The sequence below is a fragment of the Hypomesus transpacificus genome, chromosome 5 (assembly GCF_021917145.1).
Source record: "Hypomesus transpacificus isolate Combined female chromosome 5, fHypTra1, whole genome shotgun sequence".
Classification (NCBI taxonomy): domain Eukaryota; kingdom Metazoa; phylum Chordata; class Actinopteri; order Osmeriformes; family Osmeridae; genus Hypomesus; species Hypomesus transpacificus.
This window is the reverse complement of record NC_061064.1, coordinates 765269-776787: the sequence shown is the minus strand read 5'-3', so window position 1 is coordinate 776787 and position 11519 is coordinate 765269. Positions and strand designations below refer to the sequence as shown.

The 11519-nt window shown below is 49.5% G+C and overlaps 1 protein-coding gene across 1 annotated transcript in view; it reads left to right on the top strand.

Moving 5' to 3' along the window:
- The window catches only part of LOC124468323 (sodium/potassium/calcium exchanger 3-like), a 17069-nt gene extending 7014 nt beyond the window's left edge, over positions 1-10055 (top strand). The window contains exons 3-17 of the mRNA XM_047021011.1: positions 3252-3328; positions 3672-3746; positions 3993-4077; positions 4283-4386; positions 4731-4805; positions 5106-5131; positions 5468-5521; positions 5633-5775; positions 5928-6097; positions 6382-6595; positions 6811-6977; positions 7240-7354; positions 7651-7763; positions 7872-7937; positions 8494-10055. Of these exons, the coding sequence (XP_046876967.1) occupies positions 3252-3328; positions 3672-3746; positions 3993-4077; positions 4283-4386; positions 4731-4805; positions 5106-5131; positions 5468-5521; positions 5633-5775; positions 5928-6097; positions 6382-6595; positions 6811-6977; positions 7240-7354; positions 7651-7763; positions 7872-7937; positions 8494-8604 (1595 nt within the window). The 3' untranslated portion in view covers positions 8605-10055. The remainder of the gene's footprint in view (positions 1-3251; positions 3329-3671; positions 3747-3992; positions 4078-4282; positions 4387-4730; positions 4806-5105; positions 5132-5467; positions 5522-5632; positions 5776-5927; positions 6098-6381; positions 6596-6810; positions 6978-7239; positions 7355-7650; positions 7764-7871; positions 7938-8493) is intronic.
- Positions 10056-11519: the final 1464 nt, after the last annotated feature.

Here is an 11519-nt window from a genome sequence, read left to right as displayed (position 1 = left end):
CAGAGCAGGGTTGTTCTGGGATCAACCCTGACCCCATCAGGATGGCTCCTCCCCCTCTGAGGCCGGTGGGTGGAGACTGTTCTGAGACCACTCCCCCTTAGAGCAAAGTGGGCGGAGCTCCCTCCAACCTGCTGCTTTGTGCTAACGGCTAGCGACACAGGAGCTGTGATTGCTGTATGTGGCTCTCTTCTGAGAGCCCATCTCACACACACACACACACACACACACACACACACACACACACACACACCACACCCTGTTGCAGTGGAAGCCAAGTACAAATATTTAAATGAGCTTCAAGCTAGTGCTAAGTCTGTCAGCCAACCGTGCTGTCTGAGGGAGAGAGTGGGAACAGAACTCTAGCATCTTAACACAGCACAGTCCAGGACAACACATTGGTGTTCTCTCTCTCTCTCTCTCTCTCTCTCTGTCTCTCTCTCTGTCTCTCTCTCTCTCTCTCTCTCACTCTCTCTCTTTTCGCTCCCACTCTCCTGAGGGTTGGCGAGGAAAATACATATTTTTAGACATTTCTCTCCAGAGCTGCCTGTCATTTCTTTTCTTTCTTTTTTTTTTCTTCTTCCTCCATATTTCATAAAGTGGGAACCATGGGAAACACACGCTCCCCTCCCCCTTTCTCGCTCCTCGCCCCGTCGCCATTGGCTCCCCACTGCCGCCCGTCAACAAACCACTGCCCCCAGGGAGAGGGTCTCCATGGCAACTGCTTTCACCGGAGCAACTCGTCAAAACGTTGATCTGAGACCCGTGTCACAGCGCTGCATTTACACCCTGAATTTAGACCGGGCCTTTTTATCTGAGAGACTCCCTGGGACCTGGGGACAGGGTCCACATCAGAGAGGGGGACTGTTAGCTACAAGATGCAAAGAGAAACAATTATACAAAGAAACATTAATGCCTGAGCAGGAACACAGATATCCTCATTGTTTGACCAGGAAACACTCTCTCACTGACTGTCTTCTTCTGACTGTCTGGCTCTCTGACTCTCTGAGTCTGGCTGTCTGACTCTCTGTCTGACTCTGTCCGACTCTCTCTATCTGACTCTCTCTCTCTGACTTTGTGTCTCTCTCACTTTCTTTATGACTCTCTGTCTCTGATCAGGGAGGAAGTGACATGACAAGCTGTGGGTGTTGTAGTTCTCCATCCGTCCTCTGCCACAGCTGGTCAGAGGAGGAAATAAGCCGCTCCTTTCTGCTTTCTGCTACGTCCACGAGACCCCCCCCATTCCTCAGTTAGCATCCCTCGCTCCTTCCCTCCCTCCCTCCTTCCTTCCTTCCTTCCTTCCTTCCTTCCTTCCTTCCTTCCTTCCTTCCTTCCTTCCTTCCTTCCTTCCTTCCTTCCTTCCTTCCTTCCTTCCTTCCTTCCTTCCTTCCTTCCTTCCTTCCCTCCCTCCCTCCCTCCCCTCCCTCCCTCCCTCCCTCCCTCCCTCCCTCCCTCCCTCCCTCCCTCCCTCCCTCCCTCCTCACTATCACACAGTGAACATGGCTGTGTTTGCCATATGGTCTGTTCTCTCTGTTTCACACTGCAGATTTAAGGATCTAAATCAAATATTCAGAATGAGGGCTGGCCTCTTAATCTGCCAGAAGTTCACTGCATGATGTCACAGACACAGGACAGGCTGCATGTCACGTATGGTATTTTGTACCTTGGCATTGTCATGTGGTGTGTGTGTGTGTGTGTGTTTGGTGGCGTGTGCAGTGACGTGCAGAGCAGAGACCATTGTGCGCCTGTGTAACCACGCCACTACTGCCTTTCTGCACAGGACTATTAATAGCTCTGGGCTCCCCAGTCGTTAAAGTTCATTTTCTCCCGCGCTCAAGAGCTGCACCAACGGCCCTCTCTCTCTCTCTCCATCCACCTTGCCCTCTCTCTCCATCCTGCCTCCCCTCTCTCTCCACCCTCCCCTCTCTCTCCACCTTGCGCTCTCTCTCCATCCACCCTCCCCTCTCTCTCCACCCTCCCCTCTCCCTCCACCCTCCCTCGTCTCCCTCTCCACCCTCCCTCCCTCCCCTCTCTCTCTATCTGTCCATCTCTCTCCATCCTCTCTGCCCATTCTCCACCCTGCCCTCCCTCCCTCCCTCCCTTCCACCCTCCCCTCTCTCTCCCTGTCCATGGACCGATAGGCCATCTTTAAGGATTTTTGAACCATACGTCCTCTGGTTGGACACACACATCCTTATACACTCCAAAGTTGAGCCTGTTCCTGCTCTGTGTCACGGATGGAAGTCCAGGGGAGCTGCAGAGGCTTCAATACGTCAGTGCAAAAAGAACGACACTCGTGCGAAGCACTGTCTTCAGTAACACGCTGTAGTGAGCGCACAGGGTGAGCCAGCGCCCAGGGCTCTGACCTCTGACAGACAGCTCAGGTGCCTGTACCCTGTCAGCAGTTGATGTGCTTACATCTCAGTCGTTAAGATGAAGGAGTCTGTCGATGGGGGGGGGGGGGGGGGGGGGTGGTGAGGCGGGTAGCGAGCACAACACCTGTCATGTCACACAGTACCTGGGGAAATAGAAGAAAATAGACAAATATAATGGAAAAGAACACAGTGTTCCTCTCGACTCCGACTCCCTCATCTGGAGTGGAAGGACTGGATAGGGGGTGAACACAGTCTGGAGTGGAAGGACTGGATGGGAGGGGGGTGAACACAGTCTGGAGTGGAAGGACTGGATGGGAGGGGGGTGAACACAGTCTGGAGTGGAAGGACTGGATGGGAGGGGGGTGAACACAGTCTGGAGTGGAAGGAATGGATGGGAGGGGGGTGAACACAGTCTGGAGTGGAAGGAATGGATGGGAGGGGGGTGAACACAGTCTGGAGTGGAAGGAATGGATGGGAGGGGGGTGAACACAGTCTGGAGTGGAAGGAATGGATGGGAGGGGGGTGAACACAGTCTGGAGTGGAAGGACTGGATGGGAGGGGGGTGAACACAGTCTGGAGTGGAAGGAATGGATGGGAGGGGAACACAGTCTGGAGTGGAAGGAATGGATGGGAGGGGGGTGAACACAGTCTGGAGTGGAAGGAATGGATGGGAGGGGGGTGAACACAGTCTGGAGTGGAAGGAATGGATGGGAGGGGGGGGAACACAGCCTTGCTCTACACAGACGACACGAGGAGAGTGTGTCTGGGAACTGATACTGCATACACCTGGGACCAAAGAGAGAAACTTGAATCAACACTAATCGTGTGTGTGTGTGTGTGTCCATGCCTCCCTGTGTCTCCCCCCCCTCCCCCGCACAGCCATCCATGAGTTTCCTGAAGACATCTTCACCAAGGAGGAGCGGCGAGGGGGGGCAGTGCTTCTACACGTGCTGTGTGTGAGTACACATGTCCACCTCCCTCCCAACCATCATCCTGTCAGGTGGCTGAGCGGTTAGGGGATCGGGCTAGTGATCTGAAGGTCGCCAGTTCGATTTCCCAGCTGCGCCAAATGACGTTGTGTCCTTGGGCAAGGCGTTTCACCCTACTTGCCTCGGGGGGGGGGAATGTCCCTGTACTTACTGTAAGTCGCTCTGGATAAGAGCGTTTGCTAAATGACTAAATGTAATGTCATGACTGGATCATGGAGCTGATGTTTACTCACCACACAGTCCAGTTCCCTTGTTGTTCCCCTGCTCTGCTGAATCTCGATCTCCGTCTGTCTCTCTGTCTCCCTCCCAGGCTATCTACATGTTCTACGCGCTAGCTATAGTGTGTGACGACTACTTTGTTCCGTCTCTCGAGAAAATATCCGAGGTAAGAGACAAGCTAAGATGGCCGTGTCTTCCTGGCTGTTGTTTGTGACTCAGTTGTTGTCCGTCTCTGGGGCAGGCCTGCTAGCAGCATCTGAGTTCTAGCCAGGTCCAGCCACAGACATATTTAACAGCCCAGGGACTTTTTCATATTAGGGTTTTTAAGATGTAGTTGCTGCTCTGGATATGAGTATGTATGTGAGGTGTTCTTTGTGTCTCTCTCTCTCTCTTTTCTCTCTCTCTCTGTCAGAACCTTCAACTCAGTGAGGATGTTGCCGGGGCAACCTTTATGGCCGCCGGGAGCTCCGCCCCTGAGCTGTTCACCTCTCTCATTGGTCAGTGTCCGATTCCAACCAGACTCTTAGGAAACTCTCACTCGTCTGTGACATCACTGACTGATTCAATGCCCTGTAATTAACTGTGGAATGCAATCTTCAATCCCTCGAACACATGTAATTCCTGTAATGTCCTGTAGATGTCAACATTGTCAATAACAACCTCTGAGTCAGGCCCTTGTCCCTTTCGCTCTCTGTCTGTCAGGTGTGTTCATCACTAAGGGGGATGTGGGGGTTGGCACCATTGTAGGATCTGCTGTCTTTAACATCCTGGTCATTATTGGAGTCTGTGGAATCTTTGCAGGACAGGTACACAACTTAGAGTTATTCTATTAGCATACTGATGGGGTTTATTTTTAGTGAATACATTAATCTCTCTCTCTCTCTTTCTCTCTCTCTCTCTCTCTCTCTCTCTCTCTCTCTCTCTCTCTCTCTCTCTCTCTCTCTCTCCCCTCCCTCTCTCTCTCTCTCTCTCTCTCTCTCTCTCTCTCTCTCTCTCTCTCTCTTTCTCTCTTTGTCCCTCTCTCTCTCTCTCTCTCTCTCTGTCTCTCTCTGTCTCTGTCTCTGTCTCTGCCTCTTTGTCTCTGTCTCTCTCTCTCGCTCTCTCGCTCTCTCGCTCTCTCGCTCTCTCTCTGTCTCTCTCTCTCCTGTAGACGGTGGTTCTGACATGGTGGTCCCTGTTCAGAGATTCTCTGTACTACATCCTTTCAGTGCTGGCTCTCATCCTGGTGAGACACCTTTACCCTGACCCTGACCCTGACCCTGACCCTGACCCTGACCCTGGCCCTGACCCAGACCCTGACCCTGACCCTGACCCTGACCCTGACCCTGGCCCTGACCCTGCTCACGTTTGTTTGCAGTCCAACATACCATAGTGTACCTAGGAAACAAACTATACCCCTAATCTAGTTTGTGACTGCTGTTCTCAGCCCAGCCAACCCTGTGTTTCTAGTAAAACAACTAGAATGCTCATAATGGAACAGTTGCATCTCTCTGTTGCTTTAAACGTTGAATCTCTCTCCCTGTAGGTCATCTATGATGCCAAAGTGGTCTGGTGAGTACATGTCTGTGTGTGGACTGTCAGGTGGTTAGTGTGTCACAGCGTGTGTGTGTGTGTGTGTGTGTGTGTGTGTGTGTGTGTGTGTAGACTGTCAGGTGGTTAGTGTGTCACAGTGTGTGTGTGTGTGTGTGTGTGTGTAGACTGACAGGTGGTTAGTGTGTCACAGCGTGTGTGTGTGTGTGTGTAGACTGTCAGGTGGTTAGTGTGTCACAGCGTGTATGTGTGTGTAGACTGTCAGGTGGTTAGTGTATCACAGCGTGTGTGTGTGTGTGTGTGTAGACTGTCAGGTGGTTAGTGTGTCACAGCGTGTGTGTGTGTGTGTGTCCACAGGTGGGAGTCTCTAATGCTCATCTCTATGTATGGAGTCTACATTCTGATCATGAAGTAAGTATGATGAGCCCTGAGACACAGCACACCACACCTGGTATCTCTCCTGTATCTCTACCTGGTATCTCCACCTGTATCTCCACCTCTGACACAAGTGCTTGGTCTCAGGTTCAACTCTCAGATCCGGGGTTTTGTGGAGCGTCGGCTGGAGGCTTCAGGGCCGTGCTGCCGGGGCTCTGAGGCCCTGAGGGAAGAGCAGGCAGGAGAGGACGGAGCCAACTGCAACACCTCCATGACACTGCTGAAGAAAGGTCTGCACCTTCCATACGTCACCATACAATCCCAATATACCTGTCCTCGTTACAAGTGACCAGTAAACTTGAACTTAGAAGGGGGGTTGGGAGCCTGTTCAGGCCGAGCTGATGTCTGATTGGCTGATGTGTGGTGTTGGTGACCCCTCCAGGGTCGTCAGGGCCGGGGGAGGAGTCGTCTCCAGTGATGATGGTGGACGAGATGCTGATCCTGAACCCCCACCAGATGTCCTTCTCCGAGGCGGGGCTGCGGATCATGATCACGCCCCACTTCTCCCCCCGGACCAGGCTCAGCATGGCGGGGCGCGTGCTCATCAGCGAGGTGAGCTCTCAGCCGGACCGGACACGCTGACACGCTGACACTGTGTCACACGCTGCACTGTGTCACACGCTGCACTGTGTCACACGCTGCACTGTGTCACATGCTGACACTGTGTCACATGCTGCTATACAGTACTGTTGTCCTCTTCACCTCCCTCTCTCCTTCTCTCTCTTCCTCTCTCTCTCCTTGTCTCTCGCTGTGTCTCTCTCCCTCTCGCTCTCTCTCTGTTCCCCTGTCACTCCCCTATATCCCTCTCCCTCCCTCTCTCCCGCCCCCATCCACAGAGACAGAGGTTGATCCAGAGCCCCAAGAGCCAGCAGGATGCCGAGGCCAGCCCCCTGAAGGGCTCTGGAGGCCTGGAGAACGGAGGCAGCGTGGAGAGGCAGACTCCTGAGGGGGCCGGGGTGGAGGCGGGGGAGAAGCCGGGGGTCGAGGGCTGCCGTGCGGACGAGGAAGATGAGGATGACGACGCTCCTTTCAGGCCTTTCCACCTCCCTGGTGAGCGTAGGTCCTGCTGCTGCTGCTTACTGATGAAGCTCAGAGCAGCTGGGGGGGGGTCCTGAACGAGGCATGTCCAATTGCGGTCCTCAACGTGACGTAAAGCGTGCCGCTTAACGGTCGAGGCAATCTCACCGCGCGGGTTAGAAAACGTAGCAGCGATCGTGGTTCTGGCTTACCTGTCTGACCTCTCCCCTCTGACCCCTGCGTTTCAGGCAGCTGGGCTGCCCGGGCCAAGTGGCTGATCTCTTGGCCCCTGAGCACCCTCCTCTACTGCACCGTGCCCAACTGTGTGTGGCCACGCTGGCATCGCTGGTTCATGGTGTCGTTCGTGGGCTCCACTCTCTGGATCGCCATCTTCTCCTACCTCATGGTGTGGATGGTAAGGAACTCTCGTCTTTCAGCTCCCTCTCTCTTCTCCTGCCTCCCCTTTTCCTACCAAGGAGTGACCCTTTGGAGGTTTTGAAGTAACATTTTGGGGGTGTGCTTGTTCTGTATGCGTGTCTGTGTGTGTGTTCTGTCTGTGTGTGTTCTGTCTGTATATACGTGTGTGTGTCTGTGTGTGTTCTGTCTATATATGTGTGTGTGTGTGTTCTGTCTGTCTGTATGTGTGTGTGTGTGTTGTGTCTGTGTGTGCCCTCCAGGTCACCATCATCAGCCACACTCTAGACATCCCAGACTACATCATGGGCATCACCTTCCTGGCTGCCGGCACCAGCGTGCCAGACTGCATGGCTAGCCTCATCGTAGCACGGCAAGGTACGCTCCCAACAACACTCTCTCTATCTCTCTCTCTGTCCCTCTCTCTTTCTCTTTCTCTGTCCCTCTCTCTCTCTCTCTCTCTCTCTCTCTCTCTGTGTCTCCGTTTTGTTTCTTTCTTCCTCTCTGTCTCTTCACCCCATGGTGACTAAGCCTTGTCCATCTTCATTGCTGTTCCTTTGTCCGTCTCTTTCCGTCTCTTAACTACGCAGCAACTTAACCCAAATCCATTTTCAATTTGTTTCTTTTTATTCCATGTCTCTCTCTATCCCCTTCCTCCCTCCCTCCCTCCGCAGGTATGGGCGACATGGCGGTGTCGAACTCCATCGGCAGTAACATCTTTGACATCCTTTTGGGGCTGGGATTCCCCTGGGCTCTGCGTACTCTGGTGGTGGAACACGGATCATCGGTAACTTCTAACTGTGACGCCGTCTAAGTAGGATTTAAGATTTGAAGGATATTTTGGGGGGTTGTCACTGTAGGATACGACAGCCCTGTTTGTGGTTTCTCTTCACAGGTCTACATCAACAACAAGGGTCTGGTTTACTCTGTAGTCCTGCTGCTGGCTTCTGTCTTCCTGACCGTGAGTCCCTGTGTGTGTGTGTGTGTGTGCTGCGGTCCTTTGTCCTTCTGACCGTGTAGTACATGCACACATACGCATGTGTGTGTACATAAGCTAAAAGTAGCCTACAAGTGTGTGTGTGTACACTGTAAAGTTGATTTTTATGACTATCATATTGACACCTTCATGTGACACTGGGCCCTGAGTATAGTTCATTACACCTCAGACCTGGCTCCACACATAAATATACTGGGTTGGCAACGTTTTATTGGACCTGCTTTACGAGACATGGTTTATGACAGACATGGACATGAAGTGGGCCTCCCAGGACACCCTGCTAGAGAGATGCTCCGGTATTAAAGTAGTCGAAACATCCATACAGCAAATGTTGAAACCTCTCGCGTCTCGCCTGCCTGTACTACACAGACCTACTGCACATACGACACATCTGCCCTCCCTTCCCTACGGTCACAGTGAAAGTCGACCCCTGTAGACGCTACACGCGCTCTTATCCAGAGTGACGTACAGAGGCTGCATGCTTCTTCTTCTGCCCTCCTGCGTGTGCGTGTTTGCTCAGGTGACGAGTGTCCATCTGAACCACTGGAAGCTGGACCGCCGCCTGGGCCTGGGCCTCCTGTCCCTGTACGCCGTCTTCCTCCTCTGTTCCATCCTCTTCGGGAACATGTGAGGCCGTCAAGGTCAGAGGTCGACCCTGGCGGGCCCCTTCCCGTCACATGCCAGGCTGAGCGACATCCTCCCCCTCTGATCCTTCCTCCTCCGGTCATGCCAAAAAGAGTACGCTGCACACCTGCACACCTGTCTGCTGTGCTGGTGTTTGTGTGTACCACAAACGGGATATGAGAAGGAGGTGGTAAGCACATACTGCACATTGTGTACACAAACACACACGCAATTACCCACTCATGCGCAAATGCACGTAGGCACACACACGCTCGCATGCACTTACTCACACACACACACACACAGTAAAAAAATGTTTATCAGTAAGTTCATTGGTACAGTGGTGTTTCAAGAGCCCTTAAACATGGAGTAACATAGTACAGTCAGTTTGTTTCCTTGTTTCCTGACGTTCACCTGGGATCAATATATGAAGGATGAGACACGTCGCTTGATTACCCATGAGCTTTGGCATATTTTGCAGAAGCTCATGGACACCAAAAGGGGCCGATCTTCAGCTCACTGATTGCATTACAGTACGATGGATGACCTCTAAGCGGATATATGTCCACATAGTAGGCTGTCTTGTAGAATTTCACTAAATTAAATGTATTTGTTTTATAACAAATTGCATGATAACTTGTTTTTTTACAATTGTTTGCATATTTTTCAAGGAGCAACAGTTAGCCACCTTTAGCTTGTAGCTTATTTAGGGTTCTGTTGCTATAGGTTACGAGTCACTGCTGGTCCCATGAAATCCAAACATACGCGTCCTGATGACGTGGTTGTCTCAACCTTCATACATTCAACCTAGATGTTTACCTTTCCATGTTTGTTTATGACATACACCCTAGCTGACTGCCTAGTTTTGTGGTTAAGCTGTGTTTGTGTACAGATGAGCAGAACATTAGAGCCGTGTAAGACACGATAATAAAGTCAATAAACTTCTGAAGATGCCGTTATGTGAATATATTTTGTAAGTGACTGATAGAGTTCGAGTGAGGGTCAAATAATTAATTTTGCCTGACCGACTGCTTTTGAACAAGTGTTACAAATGACGTAAATAGTATTAAAGTGAAATCAAAGATTTATAGCATTTCTAGAGATATTATATGTCAAATATATGTTTCTATGAGTGTCACCACCTTTGATAACATGCGTACGGGTCTGTTGTAATAGTTCACCAAGTTTAGGTACGATCAATGTTTGTAAAAATTAGGAGTTTCCCAGTATTACTATACAACTATTACTGTCTTCAACACTTTTTACTGTTTCTAAATGTTTACTAAATATAGTTTTACAAAAAAATGAATGTCAGACAGAAAATAGATTTGTGATGTTTTTGATATTTATAAGATCTAGATGACGTACTTCCTATTTGTGAATATTACACACTGGTACTTAAAGATATGTATATTTTTGTCACTTGGTTCAATAATACAAAAAAAGACTGACACTTGAGATCGGCATACTCTTATTCGATAAGAATGTTTGAATCTGATTGCATGTGTATCTTCAATGTCACTTTCCACTGAAGGTTCAATTTAGCACCTAAACTTTGATTCATGATATGTATTTATTATTTTCTAACTTTTTTTAGGTGTCTTTGTTTGTAACACCAACAGGCAATGGTTTGCCCTGCAAAAGTGTTAGAAGTATTTTGTATCTTTATTTATTAATTCATTTAACACAGAAAACCCATTGAGTGCAGTAATGTGAATAGTATCTTTAATATTAATAATCTGAGATTATTTACATGTAAAATGTCACAAATAAAATGCAAAATAGTCCTGCAAAAAAATGACAACATTTTAAAGATCCACATGGACAAAAATCTAACAGGCAATGCTTAATGTTTGTAGTATAAGAATGGCAATAACAAAATAATTTTATAGCAGAAAAATAAGCAATTTTGATACATTTAGATCATGTACAATTTGAGGTATGAGTACAGATGATTGAGACTCAAACAAGCCTGTTATTGGTGCTGTCTACCTGCTCCCTGTCACATGACTGCTGTTTTCTCTTACTCACCCCCAACAAAGAGCTGAGACCTGTGGGCCCACAGTTGATTCCAGCGCAGTCATTGGCGCAATGGAGATATAAAGGCAGGAGTTGACACCCTGCTCTAATCTCAGTCATGAATCTGGCTCTTCAATAACAGAGCAGTTCAGTAAAACATTTCCAGATGACAGAAACCGGTTACAGTATGTTTGAACAGTGTTCTTTCCTCAATATTTTATTCTGTTATGGTTGGAGCCATCAGATATTTTAGCGCTGAGATTTCTTTATTTAGAGATGGTGTCTGATCATAGAGAAATTTTGTATGTCGTTCAGTGCAATAAATTAAATCCGTGCAATAACCATCCATTCTTCTCTCTTATTTAGTATCCTGCACAACTGTGTTCTGTAGTCATCAAGGATCTCTGTCTTTATCTCCCCTCTCTCTTAACTCTCCCTCTGCCTCTATCCCTCTCTCTCTCTCCCTCTGTCCCTCTCTCTCCCTCTCTCCCTCCCTCGGTCTCTCCGTCTCTCTTTCTCTGGTCTCTTGGAGCAAACACATCCTGTGATAAACCCATCCTGTGATAAGCACCAGGAGAGAGAGACTCCCATCCCTGCTCTATCCCTGCTCACTTCACCACAGAGTCAAGCCACACTCACACAAACTGTACAAGGGCACTCTACACTTCCACAGCCTTTCCAATATCACAGCACGTCGATACACACTCTACACTGACGCAGCACTCTCAACATCTCTGACTCTTGTTCTGGTGATGAAACCTGTTGAGTGAATTGAACTTCAGTCTTTATCTTAATGTGGAGAGACGGATGAGTGGTTGAGGGGGTGCAAAAGGAAATTGAAAAAAATCAAGTTAATTAAATGTCTGTTTTCACAACAGACAGATGTTTTACAGTGTGTCTAGT